A 20,569-nucleotide genomic window follows, 5' to 3' on the forward strand; every position below is an offset into this window, starting at 1 on the left:
GCAGCACGCAGCATCTTCGTTGAGGCATATGGGATCTTTTGTTGCGGTGCGGGCTCTTCGTTGTGGTGTGTGGGCTTCTCTCTAGATGTGGCGTGAAGGTTTTTTCTCTTCTCTAGTTGTGGTGTGTGGGTTCCAGAGTGCGTGGGCTCTAGTTGCGGCACGCAAGCTCAGTAGTTGAGGCACACGAGCTTAGTTGCCCCATGGCATGTGGGATCTTAGTTCCCTGATCAGGGATCGAACTCACATTTCCTGCACTGTAAAGTGGATTCTTTACCACTGGACCACCAGAGAAGTCCCATAGAGCAGTAGTACTTTTAAAAATAAATTACATTAGTTTCAAAGCACTTAAAAATATTGTACAGTAACACATTTCACAGATTTGCTGATACAGGCATCTAGAGATTGAGACAAGCGCACTATATGAATGTTGCCTTGAAACTCCTAACATTGTTCCTGGGGTGAATGAGAAGAGTGAAATAAGAATCAGAATATAGATTGCCAAAGTTTTCTAATTTAGGGTTCTGACTGCTTACTGTTAAGTTAAATTTAGCATCTGAATGAGCTGCTGTAAATATTAAGTTTCTTCATTTTTATCTTATTTATTAGATTTCCTTATTGGTGGTGGTGGTTCATTCCAGGTGACAGGGACCAAGTATGGAATTGTATACACTATTTTGTATTGTATACACTATTTTTCTTATATATCGTGTTGCTGATTCATACGTAAATATTTTTCCCTGTTTAGCAGTTAAGAAGGGCCTTTTCCAAGAAACTATAATACTGCTAATCCAGATGCCCATTCTCTTCTCCTTCTTTGTGCACTACTGTGGTAGATTACTTATGCTGAATGGGGGACAGGGGAGACCCTTAGCACATAAGTGGTTTTATACTTTTTCAGATTCCCCCTGAGTCCAGCCATGCCGGCTCCCATTGGCTGTGACTGCCCAGCATGCCCTATGCTGAGATGATCCAGTTACTGAAGGACTGCTCACGCGGGGAGCCGGCCTTTTGGGAGGGGGTTGGGTGAGTTAATTTCTTTCATTTTTAAGAAAAAAAATTATGTGGTGTGGCTTGGCAAAAAAGCACACCTTATAGATAAAAATGGGCTGCTGGACCATCTCATGGCTAAGCCATCCCAGCTCTTTCTTGCATTATTTCTGCATAATAGAGTGCTTCTAAGTAGAAGAAATTTATGCTAAATTTGAGTGACTTTTTAAATAGAAAGAAATATAATCAGTAAATTAAGAAGTGGCCCAATTATAATAGACCCTATAATAGACCCTATTAGATATTTATTTAAAATGGTAAAAATGAAACATAGTCTCACACTAAGCTCCTTTTTAGTGATAAATTTTATTTTAGAATGACTTTAGAGATAATCTCTTATCCTGCTCACTAGAAAAAGTATCAATCTATTATGTCTGTACTCTGAAGATTTTCCAAGGCTAGCTGAAGTGGATGAGTCACTTTTGGAAGGCACATATTTGTCTTTAATTCCTGCCAGGGTAGTTTTGGGTCTTATTCGTGATTTGTAGGGTGGTCTCTGAAATATTGTTCTCTCTGGAGTTTTGGTAATATGACTGCCAACCAGAAGAATGGAATCATACATAAGTTATCTTTGCTTAGTCTTATTTACTTATTTATTTATTTATTTAATTTTTGGCGTGTTGGGTGTTTGTTTCTGTGCGAGGGCTTTCTCCAGTTGCGGTGAGCGGGGGCCACTCTTCATCGCTGTGCACAGGCCTCTCACTATCACGGCCTCTCTTGTAGTGGAGCATAGGCTCCAGACGCCCAGGCTCAGTAGCTGTGGCTCATGGGCCCAGTTGCTCCATGGCACGTGGGATCTTCCCAGACCGGGGTTCGAACCCGTGTCGCCTGCATTGGCAGGCAGATGCTCAACCACTGCGCCACCAGGGAAGCCCTACTTATTCTTTTTAACATTTTAAAATATAGTTCTGGGGAACTAGAACTGAGAAATTCTTGCCTCTGGGGAAAGTGTCCCCTGAGTCACAGATAATGTTTATGTTCTATAAACTATGAAACCTCTTTGTCAGCCCATACTGAGGATGATAAATGGTGAACAAAACATCCAGTTTTGGTCAGGGAACAAAAACAGCCAGCTGGAGGAACAGTAACCTGCAATTGCCTATAGTTCTTAAAAGGCAGATTGGCCTTTAAAGTTAGAGAACTTAGCCAGAAGAAGGATTTGTTAAGTATAGCCACTCATTCATTGCAGACCATATTTCTACCTCTTGTGCTGCTTAGGTTCTGAGTTTGTTTCTCTCATGATTATATCCTTAATGTTTAAATCTTATTTGGCATTATAGTACAACTTATTAAATTTTATTGTACCTGTTTTGTTTACTTCAACAGGAGCATAGGTGTTCTTCTGTAGCATCTCTGAGATTTATTTCACCATAGCCATTTCTCTGTTGCCTTTTTAAAGGGGTCCTAATTTCATATTTGGTAGTCTTCAGCTGTTTCCTGGCCTGTAGTCTCATCTCACACTAGCCTGTCTTGTCCACTGCCTCCAGACTGCTTCTTTACAAGTTAGTCCTTTCCACTTAGAAACTTAAACTCAGCAGTCTCTTAGTGCCTTTTATGTGCTTTGCTGCTTTTGGTAATAGAAGTCAAGTATTCTAGGGATTATCTAGTCTTTCTCCTAATCACTTGAAACAAAAAAATTTTTTTTGAATTGGCTATACTTTTTCATTGCTTGGCTATTATTTCATGTAGTATGTGCTTTAACTGCCAGGCTTTTTTTCTTTGTAATTAATTTCTTTGTAATTTCTTTGTAATTTTTTCTTTGTAATTTTAAAGCATCAAAATCAACAGTGTTTTTCGTTTTGTTTTAATGCACATTTAAACAGAAACAATGGCAGGCTGACTGGGTTCTAACGTATTAACTAATTCTGTATAATGGGGATAAGGTGGAGATTTTAGGAGATAGGAAAATATGTATATCCAGAAGAGTGAGAAGGTAAAATGGACTAAGGGAATATATTGTGATTACTGAGTGGCATTCAGGATCCATCTGAGGTGTACCTGATTCTGAACTTAAAATAAGTCCACACACTGTCATTGTGTCTTTTATTCTAGTCATGTTTAAGCTGAACAAGTGCAGGCTAGGAGTAACTTGATATAATAGAGAAAGAGAGACAAGGGAACCATAGGTTTATGCAAGATTGATTGGAATGACTGACTGTGGAACTTAACCTGAGTTAAGAAGGACAAAGAAGTGAGATTGGTGAAAATGTGATAGAATTAACTGATTTAAGGGTCCTGCTGGAATTGAAGGATTGCAGAGTTGGGTTACTAAAGGGGAGTGGATTTGAAAGATGTGAGGGGATGATCAAGAGAGAATTGTGTGAGTTTGAGATTTTACGGGGCTTGTAGTTTTTTTTTTAATAAATAAATAAATTTGTTTGTTTTTGGCTGCGTTGGGTCTTCATGGCTGCGTGTGGGTTTTCTCTAGTTGTGCCGAACGGGGGCTACTCTTCATTGCAGTGTGCAGGCTTCTCATTGCAGTGGCTTCTCTTGTGGAACACGGGCTCTAGGCATGTGGGTTTCAGTAGTTGTGGCTCAGGCTCTAGAGCCCGGGCTCAGTAGTTGTGGTGCACAGGCTTGGTTGCTTTGCAGCATGTGGGATCTTCCTGGACCAGGGCTCGCACCCATGTCCCCTGCATTGGCAGGCGGATTCTTAACCACTGTGCCACCAGGGAAGTCCTATGAGGCTTATAGTTAATAATGTATTCGTGGGAAAGAGTTCTTGAGGTGTGGGGTGAGGACAGAGAGGAGGTTAAGGAGCCAGGATCAGGAGGGCTCCTTATTTGTGAGCAGTGTTTTGTTGTCGTTAGTATACTTACTGATACTCTTAATAAGAAAATATGCTTCTGAATTTAAACAAAAATACTTAAATGGTATACTTTCTACCATTCTAAACATAGAATACCCCTAGTTGTACCAAAGGTTTAAAGGATAAAAATACAATCCTGTCTCAAGAGCAATAATTTAAAAATTCCTCAGATGTTGACATTATCTAGATCAAGTATCCTTGGTCTGGGACCCATGGACTCTGAAATTGTATGCATGATTTTTGTATGTTTCTGGGGAAAGAGTTCATAGATTTCATTAAGGTATTTAAGAACTGCTAATCTATATATAAGCAGAAAACTAGTTATATAGCAAAAGCGTAATATTGGAGTATAGATGTTTTTTTTGGCCACATCGCACGACATGCGGGATCTTAGTTCCCCGACCAGGGATTGAACCCGTGCCCCCTGCAGTGGAAGCATGGAGTTGTAACCACTGGACTGCCAGGGAAGTCCCGGAGTATAGATTTTTAAGTCTGAGTATCAAGAGAATTTTTTGTTGATATAGCTAATACATTAGCTAACATTCATGGTTTTGTTTTTTTCAGGGACAGAGTGTCTATGAAGAGAAATGAATATGTAGCTTTACCTGAATAGATGGGGAAGAGGGCCTTTAGGATGCTTAAATATTGCTTCTTTAAATTAGTTTTTAAAATTATTTTTGCTCCTGTTCTTAAATTCTAGTACATGACTCTCAACCCCTCTACTAAGAGGAAGAATACTGGATCTCCAGACAGGAAGCCCTCAAAGAAATCCAAGACAGACAACTCTTCTCTCAGTTCACCACTAAATCCTAAGTTATGGTGTCATGTACACTTGAAGAAATCCTTGAATGGCTCACCACTCAAAGTGAAGAACTCAAAGAATTCCAAATCTCCAGAAGAGCATCTGGAAGAAGTGATGAAGATGATGTCGCCCAACAAGCTACATGCTAACTTTCACATTCCTAAGAAAGGCCCACCTGGCAAGAAATCAGGGAAGCATAGTGACAAACCTTTGAAAGCAAAGGGCAGAAGCAAAGGCATCCTGAATGGACAGAAGTCCACAGGGAATTCCAAATCTCCCAAAAAGGGCTTGAAGACTCCTAAAACCAAAATGAAGCAGATGACTTTGTTGGACATGGCCAAAGGCACTCAGAAGGTGACACGAGCCCCAAGGAATTCTGGGGGCACACCTAGGTCCTCTAGTAAACCTCATAAACATCTGCCTCCTGCTGCCCTCCACCTTATCGCCTACTACAAAGAAAACAAAGACAGGGAGGACAAGAAGAGTGCCCTGTCCTGTGTTATCTCCAAAACAGCTCGTCTCCTCTCTAGTGAAGATAGAGCTCGTCTCCCAGAAGAATTGCGAGGTATTGTTCAAAAACGCTTTGAGCTTTTAGAGCACAAAAAGAGATGGGCTTCTATGTCTGAAGAGCAGCGCAAAGAATATTTGAAAAAAAAACGAGAGGAGCTGAAAGAAAAGTTGAAGGAGAAAGCCAAGGAACGGAGAGAGAAAGAAATGCTTGAGAAACTAGAGAAACAGAAGCGGTACGAGGACCAAGAGTTAACTGGCAAAAACCTTCCAACATTTAAATTGGTGGATACCCCTGAAGGGCTGCCCAATACACTCTTTGGGGATGTGGCCATGGTGGTGGAGTTCTTGAGCTGTTATTCTGGGTTACTCTTACCAGATGCTCAGTATCCTATTACTGCTGTGTCCCTTATGGAAGCCTTGAGTGCAGAAAAGGGTGGCTTTTTATACCTGAATAGAGTGTTGGTCATCCTCTTACAGACTTTGTTACAAGATGAAATAGCAGAAGACTATGGTGAATTGGGAATGAAGCTGTCAGAAATCCCTCTGACTCTGCATTCTGTTTCAGAGCTGGTTCGGCTCTGCTTGCGCAAATCTGACATTCAGGAAGAAAGTGAGGGCTCAGACACAGATGACAACAAAGATTCAGCACCATTTGAGGACAATGAGGTACAAGATGAGTTCCTAGAAAAGCTGGAGACCTCTGAATTTTTTGAGCTAACATCAGAAGAGAAACTGCAGATCTTGACAGCACTCTGCCACCGGATTCTCATGACATACTCAGTGCAGGACCACATGGAAACCAGGCAGCAGATGTCTGCAGAGTTATGGAAGGAACGGCTTGCTGTATTGAAGGAAGAAAATGATAAGAAGAGAGCAGAGAAACAGAAACGGAAAGAAATGGAAGCTAGAAATAAAGAAAATGGAAAAGAGGAGAATGGGTTAGGCAAAGCTGATAGGAAAAAAGAAGTCGTGAAGTTTGAGCCCCAGGTAGATATGGAAGCTGAAGACATGATCAGTGCCGTGAAGAGCAGACGGCTGCTTGCCATTCAGGCTAAGAAGGAGCGGGAAATTCAGGAGAGAGAAATGAAAGGTAAAATCGTGTGTTGAGAGAAAAGGGGAAGCCCTTTAGAAGATAGTAGAAGGAAGGAAATTACCAAGGTAATGGTAGAGTCTTTGTTTGTCACAACTATTTAGTTATTTCTGTGTGTAATAATCCAACCCTTCTAGGTATGTAAGTTTCTAGCAGGAGTGTTCAGCCTGGCATTCTGCAGTTAATGATAGTTTGACTTGGATTAGTGTGATGCTGGCATCTTTTCTGGCTTAGTAAAGGACCAAATCCGCAAACAGACATAGTGGAAATAACATATGACCTGGGAATGGGCTGACCTGGGTACCTGCGATTTAGCTATAGTTCTTTGAGCAAGTTGCTTATCCACGCCTCAGTTTCCTCATATGCTTAAGATTGTCGTAACAACTGAATGACAAGGTATTTGAAGCCCTCAGCACAGTTGCCAACTCAGATATTAATCTTTCCCTTATTAAAATGTAAGGAAATAAAAATTGGGGGCTTTCATAGCACCATTAAGTCTGAACTTTTTAAAAAACAGCTTTGTTAAGAAATAATTCACATACTATACTATTCATCCATATTTATTGTACAGTTCATTGTTTTTTAATATATTCACAGATATGTGCAGCTTTTATCATAGTCAATTTTCGAGCATTTTCATCACCTCAAAAAGAAACCCCATTCCCTTTAGCTATACCCATCCTCCCCAGCCCTAAGCAATCACTGTCCACTGCTGTATGTCTATATTTGCCTATTCTGATACATCATATCAGTGGAGCTATATAATAAGTATGCAGTCTTTTGTGACTGGCTTCTTTCACTTACCGTATTTTCAAGGTTCAGGCTGTAGCATGTCTCAGTACTGAATTCCTTTTTATGGCTGAATATGATTCCATTGTTTGGATATGTCACATTTTGTTTTTATCCATTTATCAGTTGATGAACGTTTGGTTTGTTGTAATCATTTTTGGCTGTTCTGAATAATGCTGCTGTAAGCATTGGTGTACAAGTTTTTGTGTGGACATATGTTTTCATTTCTTATGGGTGTATATACCTAGGGATGGATCTGCTGGATCATATGGTAACTGTTTAACTGAGGAAGTCCTAGACTGTTTTTCAAAGTGACTGCACAATTTTACATTCCTACCAGTAGTAAATGAGGGTTGTTAATTTCTCCACTTGTCTGCATCTTTGCCAAAGCTTGTTATTCTATGATTCTGATTATAACCATTTTAGTGATTGTGAATTGGTATCTCATTGTGGTTTCGATATGCATTTCCTTGATGACTAATGATATCATCTCTTGTGCCTATTTGTCTTTTGTATATCTTCTTTGGAGGATATTAATTCACATCTTTTGCCCATTTTCAAATTGGGTTATTTGTCTTTTTATTATTGAATTACGAAGGTTCTTTATGTAGTCTAGATACAAATCCCTTAAGATACATGATCCAAAAACATTTTCGCCCATTTTGTATGTTTGTTGTCTTTTTACTTTCTTGATAGTGTCCGTTGAAGCACAAATTTTTAAAATTTTGATGACATCCAATTCATTTATTTTTTTCTTTGGTTGGTTGTGGTTTTGGTGTCAAATCCAAGAATCTGCTGCCAAATCCAAGGTTATGAAGATTTACTCCTATTATTCTTCTAAAAGTCTTAAGAGTTTTAGCTCTTACATTTAGGTCTTTGATTCATTTTGAGTTAATTTGACTGTAGACACATCAACTTATTTCTGGCTATGTGTGTCTTTACACCAATACCACAGTGTCTTGAATAGAATTGAGAAGCCAGAAATAAGTTGATTATTGATATAGAGAAACAAGAAACAGAATATTATAAATATATAATATAATTATATATATATTTAAATTTTGTTTATTTATTTAGCTGTGTCGGGTCTTAGTTGTGGTATGTGGGATCTGTTGTGTTGCACTGGCTTCTCTAGTTGTGGCACTTGGGCTTCTCTCTAATTGTGGCACGTGGGCTCTAGAGCGCATGGGCTCAGTAGTTGTGGCATGCAGGCTTAGTTGCCCGGTGGCATGTGGGATCTTAGTTCCCTAACCAGGGATTGAACCCGTGTCTCCTGCATTGGAAGGTGGATTCTTAACCACTGGACCACCAGGGAAGTCCCTGTAATGTAATTATAAAATATGTAATAAATATCAGTACTTTGCCAAGGACAGTATTTGAATTAGAGTTCAGGTCTTTAGATGTCTAGCTCAGTGTTGGAACCTCTGGAACTAAATTCGGTCTTTTTTTTTTTTTTTTTAACGACTTTCCCTAGATTGTTTTTTGTTTGTTTGTACCTGCAAGAGAAGGAGCTTTTCCTTTATTGTGATTTGGCCATTACTCTTTTTGTCATTTACTTTTGTACTGATTTCTGCTGTAATCATTGTTGCAAATGTACAACTCTATTCAGGCTAGAAAACCATTTATTAAAAGTAACAAATACCATAGCGTTCTATTTTGGTTTTTGTCCACACTCTGCAGCTTGCGGGATCATAGTTCCTTGACCAGGGATTGAACCTGCACCCACGGCAGTGAAAGCACTGAGTCCTAAGCACTGAACTGTCAGGGAATTCCCCCATATTGGTTTTAAATAGATGAAATTTGTCTTAAATTTTTAAGTAACATCTTTAGACTGATGCATTTTCCAGATTCTCGCTACATTGTGGATGTTGTCATCAGTAGAGTACCAGCGGTATAATTGCTGGCATTGTACATAGCAGTGTCCTTTACTTACAGTATCAAAATTTGTGACAGTTGTGGAAAAACTTGAAAGATTCCTGGGTGTCTTTCATTATTGAGAGAAATTTCTGTCTGGGTAGAATAAACTTATAAAATGAATCATCAGAAATAAATTGATTAAAACTTTTTTTTCATCATTAATAGTAGCAACTTGCTGAATAGCTCAAAGAATAGTATTAAAGAGGCAGTAATTACTATTATCTGCTGATGCTTCTGTGCACTTGCTTTCTCACTTCTTTTTCTGAATTCCTCAGGACTGAAATACGTTTTATTTTGAAATAGCTATTTTGGTTTTATTCATCCTGATTATTCTGAGGATCCTGTGGCTGGTTCTATCAGAAAATGTTTCAGTTAATTCCGTTTAAGGGTTATTTTAACTTTACATTTAAAATTAATTATCAATAAAATAAAATTAACTTAATTTATTATAAAACTAATAAGTTAAATTTTGGAGAGAAAAGATTTTGCACTGAGTTGATGGCTGAGACATCACCAAAATTCAAAGAACATCGAAGGACCAGATAGAAATTTCTGCCTTACACATTATTTCTTATAACAGATTAGAATTAGGAGAAGGAAACTAAGATTTCTACTTAATACCAGGCACGTTTCACTCTATATCTTATTTAAATTTGTAAGAGTAGAATTTACTAGGAAAAATCTTAATCGATTCATTTTATCTTTAACAGTGAAACTAGAACGTGAAGCTGAAGAAGAACGAATACGAAAGCACAAAGCAGCTGCTGAGAAGGCTTTCCAGGAAGGAATTGCCAAGGCAAAACTAGTCATGCGTAGGACTCCAATTGGTACAGATCGAAACCATAATAGGTGAGTTATTAAACTTAATTTTTACATCTTTTAGGGCTGCTATATTGTTGCCAGTTAGTACTAAGACTAGACAAGCTTCCCTGTTCATGGATATTGGAAACAGAATTGCTCATCACATATTTATTTGAATATTTACTGTGCCAAATGCTAGGGTTACGAAGTTAAAGACATGACCCTGTCCTCACAGATACCACAGATATGAAGCTTAAATTATGTCGATAGGAGAAATGTAATCCTAATAGAAGTCTTTAAAAATGGAAAGATAGTTTAAATGTATACATTGTGTGGAACCTAAAGTAGTGAAATATTAGAAGTTATAAAAATTACAGATATTAAGTGAATCTCAAATTCCCCAAATTTTAGTATTCTGTGCTTTACTTTAGGATTTGTATCTGCTGAATGTTCAGTGATAGTCTGTAATCATCTTCGTCAACAATGAAGTCATCCTGTGCTCATGATCGTTCACTAACACATTAATATGTGGTTGTGATTTGTAGATACTGGCTCTTCTCAGATGAAGTTCCAGGTTTGTTCATTGAGAAAGGCTGGGTACATGACAGCATTGACTACCGATTCAACCATCACCGAAAAGACCATGCAGACTCTCCTGATGAGGATTACTGTCCCCGTAGTATGTATATCTATTAGTTAGTTTACCCTGCTCCAGTAAGGTCAATATTAAGACTGTCTTTCCTCTGTCACTTTTTTTCACTTGCTAAATTTCTTTATTGCCTTCTTAGGTAGATTTATTTGAGTGAGGTGGGAAGATGTGAAATGCATAGCAGAAGGAAGGAAACTTAACATTTGATTATCGACTTAGTTCCAGGCATAGCGTGAAAAGATAAAGAACTTGAATATTAGGATATTTGGGTATTAGATTTATATAAGTAGTTTTCAAACTTTATTCCTTGGAAGTCTCTTTGTAGGTACTTCAAGGGCTGGAATTGAGGTAAGGGGCCAAGAAGGCAGTTATGTGTCTTTTTCCTCCACTTTAAAAATTCATTTATTTACTATTTATGGAGCATCTCTTATATGCCAACCAGTTTTTCATGTGCTGTAATACAAGATAGCAAACAAGACATAAAAGGTCCTGAATGTCAATTAACTAAAATTCTAGTGAGGAGAAACACAGCAAATATGTAACTAGAAATAAGTGACTGAGAAGGGTCATAAGGGGCACTGATGATGTTCTTTTTCTTGACTTGGGTTCTGGTTACATGAGTATATGTTCAGTTTGTAAAACAGAAAAGTGTACTTTTCTAAATATATATAGATGTGTGTGTGTATATATTCTTTCTTGACCTATACATAGATATGTGTGTGTGTGTGTGTGTGTGTATATATATATATATATACATATATATATATATATGTATATATATATATATATATATATATATCTTTTTTCCCCCCCAAGAAAGAAATTAAAAGAAAAATTTTAAATTTAAAAATACCAGATGGTTAGGTTAGATCAAGTTTTCTCAGCCTCACTGTTGTTGACATTTTGGGCCAGATAATTCTTTGTAGTGGGGGGTTGTCCTACGTGTCGTAAGTTATTTAGCAGCATCCCTGACCTCCACCCACTGGATGCCATTAGTGACAACCAAATGTCACCAGATATTGCCAAATGTCCCCTAGGAGGCAGCATGGCTTTCTGTTGCGAACCATTGCGTTAGATGATACAGAAGCTTCCTTCCAACTGTACTTTATATAACCTAATGAAAATTGCTTCTCAAAAAGTAGTTTTCTTTCATTTTAGAGAAACTCATAACCCAAACTTTTAAACTCACAAAATCATTAAATAAGGAAGATAGTATATAGCCCAAAACTTCAAATTTAAGGCATTTTCTTGTTGAATTATGTTATGTTATACTAATAACATAATTAGTACTTAGTAGAAAAGTCTAGTTTTGGTAGACTTTGTAAATACCCAGGTGAGGGCAGTAAATAAGAAGTTAGGATCTTCAGACTTGAGAGAGATTCCAGTGGGATGAAGGACTGTGATTTTATGTGTCTCAAAAGCTTAATGGCTGTTTTCAGAAATCAGGTCCACACAGTTAACAGCTCTCGGGAGAAGACTGCCATCTACATCCCTTTACTTCTAGAGCATCCTGGTGGATGTTGTTCCTTCATGTTTTCTAGTTCCAGCATGGCAGAGTTTCTTCAGAATTACCTGACTAAAAAGACTAAACAAGGTTATGTGTTAGTATTGCAGGGAAGATGCTGCAGGTTAAAGGGGAGAGAAGGGGAGCAGGGGAGAGAACCAGTTGTAGAATTAGGTAAGGCCTCAAATACTGGCTTAAGATCTATCTATAGTAATGTTGTCATATATTAGTATACAGGAGCTGGTTTACAAAAAAGCTAATCATATTTGACATTTGAAGCCTCCAGGGGTAAGTTTGTAGTAGTTAATATATTTCAGTTGTGTCTACTACACCACAGATGCCTTTGTGCTAAGCATCACGTACAAGGAACAGATTATTTATTTGCTCTGAGACATTTAGTAATCTCTCTCCATCCTATTGCAGTAACTTGTGATACTCTTAAACTTTGCCTGTTCAGCTGTATAGAGAGCAACCGTCTCAGATAATGTGCTGTATGTAAGATGTTTAAGAGAAATTAGCATCTGTTGTACATGTGGATATATTTAATAGGCAGCATCTGTGTTATTGGTTATTGAATTTACACTGTGTACTGGTTAGGTTTGAAACTAGGAATTGAGTATGTACTATATTCAGCCTAATGTATAAATTTTTCTTAGGTAAGAAAGCAAACCTAGGCAAAAATGTAAACATGAACACACAACATGGACCAGCTACAGAAATTGCTGTAGAGACCACTATACCCAAACAGGGACAGAATCTATGGTAATGTGAGCATTCATCTGGTTGCTCTTTCTTTTTCTTTTTCAATGTTAAGAAAATATATAGTGAAACCAGTGAGTTAGTGATTATCTATTAAGAGCATTTTGTGTGATTTTGATTTCTTGGATCCGTAAGCTCATTGCTTTAAAAGCAGACTTGATTTTTTGATAAGAATATATCTGTTTGCTTTAAGGTTTAGAATTTTATTTTTTCCTTGTAATGTAACTTTGTATATTATATGATAGATCTTACATAGCATTGGAAATGCCTTTCAGTCTACTTGGGAATAGAAGTATTTAGGATTTTCATCTTTATTAAAGAATAAGGAATTGTAAATATAGCCATTAGTCTTCCTTTGTGTCTATCCTGCTTTAGGCAGGGAGCTAGGTTTTGAGAGGGTCCCTTCTACTTTTGTGATCATATTAACTGCTTTTATCTGTGATCACCTTTAGTTTAATGACTTTTTTTTTTTTTTTTTTTTTTTTTTTTTTTTTTTTTTTCGGTAAGCGGGCCTCTCACTGTTGTGGCCTCTCCTGTTGCGGGGCACAGGCTCCAGAAGCGCAGGCTCAGGGGCCATGGCTCACGGGCCCAGCTGCTCCGCGGCATGTGGGATCTTGCCGGACCGGGGCACGAACCCGCGTCCCCTGCATCGGCAGGCGGACTCGCAACCACTGCGCCACCAGGGAAGCCCATAGTTTAATGACCTTTTATCTTTTATTTTTAGATATAACTTTACTCTGTGAAAGGGATATGGACAAGTGTGCCTATTTACTTTATAAAATTTGTCTCATATTACATTATTTATTTATTTATTTATTTGTATGTATGTTTGCTTGCTTATTTATTTATTTGGGCCTGCTCTGAGTGGTATGTGGGATCTTATCTTAGTTCCCCGACCAGGGATCAAACCCATGCCCCCTGAAGTGGAAGCCCGGAGCCTTAACCACTGGACCGCCAGGGAAGTCCCCTCATATTACATTTTAGTAGGAAACATTGGCTCCAGTGTTGTAAGATAAAGTTAACATTAGGTCTCATGGAAACAGTAAATTGTTCTACTTCTGAGCCAGGCTGGAATTCTTCTTTCCCAACTCCCACCACCAACCCTAGATCCCTTTCTTAAGGTTTGATTCTCCTCTTTTTTTTCAGAGTTAACAGGGGTTTGTTTTGGTTTTTTGTTTTTGTTTTTTTGCCCCTACAGGTTTTTATGTGATAGTCAAAAGGAACTGGATGAGTTGCTAAACTGCCTTCACCCTCAGGGAATAAGAGAAAGCCAGCTTAAAGAGAGACTAGAGAAGAGGTAAGGGTTTTCATCTCGCTCCTCATATCTCCTCTTCAGCATTAGATATTGTACATATCTTAGGGTTTTTTGTTGTTGTTTGTCCATAGAAGCTTAAGTAAAAATTTTAAAAGTCTGTAACTCTTTTATGTTCTTGTTGTTTGGTATTTTCTTTTTCTTTTAAAATATTTATTTATTTTGGCTGCGCGGGGTCTTAGTTGTAGCACGTGGGATCTTCGCTGCGGCTTGTTTAGTTGTGGTATGCAGGATCTTCAGTTGAGGCATGCAGGCTTCTTAGAACTAAGTGGCATGCATGTGGGATCCCCGACCAGGGATCGAACCTGGACTCCCTGCATTGGGAGCGTGGAGTTTTACCCACTGGACCACCAGGGAAGTCCCGTTGTTTAGTATTTTCTTGACACCTCATGCTTGTTTGGAAAAGTATGCTTTTAAATGATGTATATACAGAATAGCAGGATTATTGACTAACACGCCATACACCAGACTGAGAGCCTGATTGTAGTTAGGCAGCCTTGTAAATGCAGTTCCACATTGCTTGGTATTCAGAAGTATTCTGTCGGTATCCAGAGTAGCCTCAAAAATGAAAACAACCTAAATATTCATCAACTGATGAATGGATAAACAAAATGTGGTTTATCCATAAATTCAGCTATAAAAAGGAACAAAGTAATGAAATATCCTAGAAAGTGGGCATTTTGCTGAGTCAAAGAAGCCAGACATAGAAAGGCCACATATTGTGTGATTTCATTTATATGAGACATCCACAATAGGCAAATTTATAGTCAGAAAATAGATTAGTGGTTGCCAGGGGATGAGGGACGGGGAGAATTCAGAATGACTGCTAACCCGTATGGGATAACCTGTATGGGATTTATTTATGGAGTGATGAAAATGTTTTGGAATTAGGTAGTTTTGATGCTTCTAAAATGTGAAAACCACTGAAAGTATAGGCTTTAAAATGGTGAGTTTAATGTTGTGTGCATTATATCTCCAAGAGAAACCACACAAAAAAACCTGCCTACAAAATTAGCATCAATATCAGTGCCATCTAGATTTGCTAGTGTCCCTCCTGTTCTAGCAGTTGTTTCTTTCAAAGCTGGGATAGGTTTTGCCTTAAGGCAAATACCTGCATGCTTTCATGCTGGAATTTATTTTATTTTATTTTATTTTTTTATAACATCTTTATTGGAGTATAATTGTTTTACAATAGTGTGTTAGTTTTTCCTTTACAACAAACTGAATCAGTTATACATATACATATGTTCCCATATCTCTTGCCTCTTGCATCACCCTCTCTCCCACCCTCCCTATCCCACCCCTCTAGGTGGTCACAAAGCACAGAGGTGATCTCCCTGTGCTATGCAGCAGCCATGCTGGAATTTAGATTTAATTGAAGAGAGAAGGAAAATACTGTTCAGTACATACTCTGCAATTTTGAGACACTTTTGAGAGTGATAATAGGTACATCATTGGTTTTGGTCCACTGCTTAATGTATAAATGAATTAAAATTATATTCAGAATCATCCTGTCTTGATAACACTTAGATCAAAGAAGAAAATAAAGGGGAAATTATGTGGTAGAAGGCAATGAAAGCAGAATCCTTTATAAGAACACCAGTGAGGCACAATGAGGTTATAGTCAGAGGAAAATAATATTAAAACTCCTTATTATTAAGCATGAAAAGGGAACTTAGTACTCGACTTCGATGACCTTGAACATTAGTTTTTGGTGTAAGAAGCCAACAGTGAAGCTTATGGCCAATCCAGGGTAGGGAGTCTTTAATTAGAGTCTTTATTACTGTGACCTCAAAAGGTTAATCTTCAGTGTGAAAGTGAACTCTGAAGGTCCTTGTGTAGGTTTTCAGCTCAAATTCATGTTTCTCCTGTGTTGTGAAGAATTCCAGGCAGATGATTTAAAGTTTGTCTCTGGTGGTAGCAATTTTTGGCAACTAACATAAGCAAATGCACATGCTCCCTGGAGGAGCATAACTTCAAACCAGGCCTCAAAGAATTTCCACAGATAAAATATGAAGAAACTCATGGTAAAAAAACAATGACCCCCCCAAAAAACCACACAAACCAGTTACCATGAATGAGAGCTAGGTAAAGAAACACACTTCAGATACTGGAATTACCATATACAGAACAAAATGTGTGTTTTTTAAAATGAATCAAGAATAAGAGAAATTTGAAATTTTGTGTGAGAAACATGAGACTATTAAATGAGAGATGAAAAGGATCTAAATAAGTCTTCTAGAAATAAAACATGTCATTCAAATAATTGAAATTAGTAGACCATTTTTTAAAGTTCCTTTATTCCTCCTCCCCTTTGCCTCAACTTTTCTAGGTACCAGGACATTATTCATTCTATTCATCTGGCCCGGAAGCCAAATTTGGGTCTAAAATCCTGTGATGGCAACCAGGAGCTTTTAAACTTCCTTCGTAGTGATCTCATTGAAGTTGCAACAAGGTTACAAAAGGGAGGACTTGGTTATGTGGAAGAAACATCAGAATTTGAAGCTCGGGTAAGAATATAAGGAAAACACCCTTTGAAATGTTACTCATGGAAACTCAATTTGGAATTGTTCCCTGATATTGTACTTGACTTTCCTAGATGACCCTGGGAATTATATTTGCATTTGTCTTGAAAGACACATGTGGAACCCTAAATTCTCTATGTACATATGATATTGTTCCTTTGTTATATTCTGCTGGCATCCAGGAAAATCTAATAGTTGGCTCAGAACCTTTGTTCAAAAAGAGCTTTTCTGTTCAGTTGAATGAAAACTAGTCCTGGAGTCTTAGTCATATAACATTATCTAACCTATCCATTCCCATGTGATGCCTGTGCTATAAGGTATGAAACATTTGTGTATCCTGCTTTTGTTCATTCTCTATACTTGATCAGCTCAGTAGAGTTGTACTTGTGTTGGGCAGCACTCATGCTGTTAAACAGGTAATTTCAGTGAAGGCACTTTTGTAGTCTTATCACTTACTGTTCAGAAGGACCCTTAAGTGTTACAGGTGAAACAGTTCAAGAGACCTCGTGTCCCACATTAGATTTTAGGTATCAAAGCTGGAGAAAAGATTGGAGAACACTGTTCATGAGTTATCACTGTAAAATTTTTTTTGTTAATTTTTTAAAAGTCCATGTAACTCCAAACATTAATATTTGTGAGTCTTTTCAAATTGTTCATTTGCATTATAACAGTGTGTTAGTAGTTGTGTGATTTTTATGAGCAGCTGAACCTCCCACCGCCCTCCAATTTTCCCTCATTTATAAATACTTTCCATTTCTTTCAGTCTTTAATGTCACTTTGGGGTACATAATAACGCATGGAGTTGATATGGTAAATCTTTTACTGCCAGACTTTTGTGTTTCTATTTCTTTGCTATTAGAATTAACAAATTATATAAGCATCTTATATATGTAACTTTTTTTCATTAGTCTGGCTATGAATTCTTGGTACATTCCCTGGGAAAAAGGTTTAAACATCTTTATTGTTCTTAAAGATTTTGGGGGGGGAATTACTCAACCAAAAGAATTTCGCCTGTTTCAAATATTAGTTACTTTTTTGTTTATTTAGCAAATATCTGTCAATTGCCTACTTTGTGCCAAACCGGGGCCCATACCTTGCTAACGTTGGATTATCATCATTCGTTGTTTCTCTTTGTAGTTATAAAATGGTATTTTTAAAATTGGCATGTGTTGTGTGACTGAGAAGGTAGTTTCAGTCCTTAAGAGCATGATTTGGATCAAAGTGATTGAGCTTATGCTTCCTCATCCGTAAAATAAATGTGAGGCTTAGATGAGATCAGGTATGTAAAATGTATTATCTGGCTTGTAGGTTGTAAGCTGTTAGGTTGGTAAATTTTTACTTTCCTTCTCAGTTTTTCTTTGCCTTGAGACTGTCATTTGCACGTAGTAGGCACTCAGTCAGTGAGTGTATGAATGAATTCAGTAACTTCCTTTAAGTAGAGCAAGTTTCAGCCTCCCATGGATCCCTTCATCAGGGAAATCCAAGTAGTAGGCTACTTTCAAATGCATAAGCCATCCATTGAACTGAGGAACCCAGTTGAATTAATGTTATGTGACCAGTTTGGGTCTAAGTTGATTTGAATTTAATCGAGGATTATCTGCTTTCATCTTTCTCTTGGCCTTTTACTCAGTCTGGTTTTTAAATCATTTTCTGTAGGTGATCTCACTAGAGAAACTGAAGGATTTTGGCGAGTGTGTGATTGCCCTTCAAGCCAGTGTCATAAAGAAATTTCTCCAAGGCTTCATGGCTCCCAAGCAAAAGAGAAGAAAACTCCAAAGCGAAGATTCAGCAAAGACTGAAGAGGTGGATGAAGAGAAAAAAATGGCAGAGGAAGCAAAGGTATTTAGCTAATGAAGATGTAGTTTTATGACTGCGTAGAAGTATGTGATCTGGTTTTAAAATTATTTAACCCTATGCTTTTTAGTTACATAAGCATTGTTCCCTAGCCAGTGTTTGATCTTTATCACTTTCTCCAAATGTTGTAGTTTTCAAACTGCTCTGTGGAGCACAGCCCTGCCTGTAAAGCTGGATAGTGTGTGTCAGAGTCCCCCCTCCCACTTTACCAGAGCTAATTCCTTTTTTTTTTTTTTTTTTTTTTTTGCGGATGCAAAAAGTTTTAAACTTCGATGAAGTTCAACTTACCTATTTTTTCTTTTGTTGCCTCTGCTGGTGTCAAATCCAATGTCATGAAGCTTTCCTCCTGTATTTTCTTCTATAAGTTTTATAGTCTGAGCTTTTACATTTAGATCTTTGATCGATTTTGAGTTAATTTTTGTATATAGTATAAGGTAAGGGTCCAACTTCATTTTTTTGGTATGTGTATAATACAGTTTTCTGTTTCTTTTTAGAAGTAGCTCATTGTAAGTAAATCAAATGTGAGAGGTAGATATAATATGAGACTATTCCCATTTTAGTTTCACCCCCCCCAAGGATATCACTCTTTAATAGTTTGACATGTTTCTGTGTACATACAAAGATAGTTTTGTTGGATTTTTACAGAATAGAACCCTCTGCATAATATTCTGCATTTTTTCACTCATCAACATATCCTAGGCATCTGTCCTCTCTCTCTGTCAGTCTGTATAGATCATCCTGGTATTATTTGGGTTTTTTTGGTTGTTATTGTTTTGTTTTTTTAACATCCTAATTCCTTATTGATGAACATTATGCTGTCTCTGGTTTTTCTTTTTTAGAATAATTAGCAGCTCCATTTTTTTCTGTTTTGTGTATTAGATTTCTGCTTAAGATTACTTGTGAAGAAAAGAATTTGAAAACACTACATTAAGGGAGCTGTCCCAGCCATTATCCAGTGGAATACTTGCCCTTGTTTTTGACTTCCCTCCCTCCTTTCCTTTCTTTCACAAACATCTGGTAAAGGCTTGCCTGTGCCAGTCATTGTGCAAAAGTCTGGGGGTTTTGGTCATAAGTAGAAGCTAGAGTCCTTGCTCTCAAGGAACTCTGAGTGTGAGAGATGGTTGGATTAGAGTGACAAGTATGGTGAGAAAGAGCAGTGCTTGGCTCTCCTGTGAGGGATACCAGGGCAACTTAGAACTCTCCAGAGAAGAGAATCTATCAGCTGGATTTTTGAAGAACAGGTAGAAATTAATTAGGTTGTGGAAGGGGGGTGGGCATAATGTTTGTTAGATTGAGCTGAAATTGCCTTCTCATCATTGACAGCTGGTCCTTGTTTTGCCCTCTGAGTTTACACAGAATGAGTTTACTCTCTAAAGCTTCTCCGGTAGTTGTACACAGTTGTCATGTTCCCCCTGGGTTTCTTCCTGAGGCCAAGAGTGATATGTGATACAAGAAAGAACATGTTGGGTCAGAGGTGAGTAGTGAACTAAGATTCAGTTAGATAAACGTTTAAACTATTAATTCATGGCATAGACTCAGAGATTTCACACACGTAAAGTCTTTATTGAATTTGTTACAATATTGCTACTGTTTTATGATTTGGATTTTTGGCCAGGGAGATATGTGGGATCTTAGCTCCCCAACCAGAGATGGAACCCAGGCCCCCTGCATTGGAAGGCGAAGCCTTAACCACTGAATCGCGAGGGAAATCCTAGTATTCTTCTTGATGTGATCTTTCCTTGCCATTTCTTGACTCATAATATTTTTCTTCTCATTGGGAACTAGTAGCTGTAGAGTTCTCATTTAAGTCTTTTTTAGTATTCAACCCAATAGCGAAGTAACCTCTTTTTAGCTTGTCATATGAGACGATTCTTAGATTGATTGGGGAGGAAAATATGAGCACTTCGCAGATTTAACCTTGAGGCCCAGACACATAGTACACAAATGGAAAACATGGAAGAGTTTCTTGGAAAATCAATTAGGCTGCCTACTAAGTAGTTCAACAATGTTCTCCATTAAAATGGCATTATGCCCTGCAGTTCCCCACCGAAGGTCAGCCTTGCCACAGCTCTGAAATTTTCCACTGTCCTTTGCTTTGAAGGTTTCCACTTAGCATGGGCCAGGGTTTTTTCAGTTGGCACTAGGTTGTTGCATGAGCTAATATCAGTCCCTAATCTGTGCTTCAGTTTCCTTATTTGTAA

The 20,569-nt window shown here is 37.8% G+C and overlaps 1 protein-coding gene across 2 annotated transcripts in view; it reads left to right on the forward strand.

Annotated features, from left to right (window-relative positions):
- Positions 1 to 20,569, forward strand: part of BAZ1B (bromodomain adjacent to zinc finger domain 1B) — a 67,101-nt gene that overhangs the window by 33,118 nt on the left and 13,414 nt on the right. For both annotated transcript variants that reach the window (XM_067013532.1, XM_059037220.2), the window contains 7 exons: positions 4,557 to 6,258; positions 9,675 to 9,813; positions 10,311 to 10,444; positions 12,575 to 12,680; positions 13,876 to 13,974; positions 16,322 to 16,499; positions 18,171 to 18,353. In XM_067013532.1, coding sequence (XP_066869633.1) covers positions 4,557 to 6,258; positions 9,675 to 9,813; positions 10,311 to 10,444; positions 12,575 to 12,680; positions 13,876 to 13,974; positions 16,322 to 16,499; positions 18,171 to 18,353 — 2,541 coding nt within the window. The remainder of the gene's footprint in view (positions 1 to 4,556; positions 6,259 to 9,674; positions 9,814 to 10,310; positions 10,445 to 12,574; positions 12,681 to 13,875; positions 13,975 to 16,321; positions 16,500 to 18,170; positions 18,354 to 20,569) is intronic.

The sequence above is a fragment of the Kogia breviceps genome, chromosome 14 (genome assembly GCF_026419965.1).
Source record: "Kogia breviceps isolate mKogBre1 chromosome 14, mKogBre1 haplotype 1, whole genome shotgun sequence".
NCBI lineage: Eukaryota > Metazoa > Chordata > Mammalia > Artiodactyla > Physeteridae > Kogia > Kogia breviceps.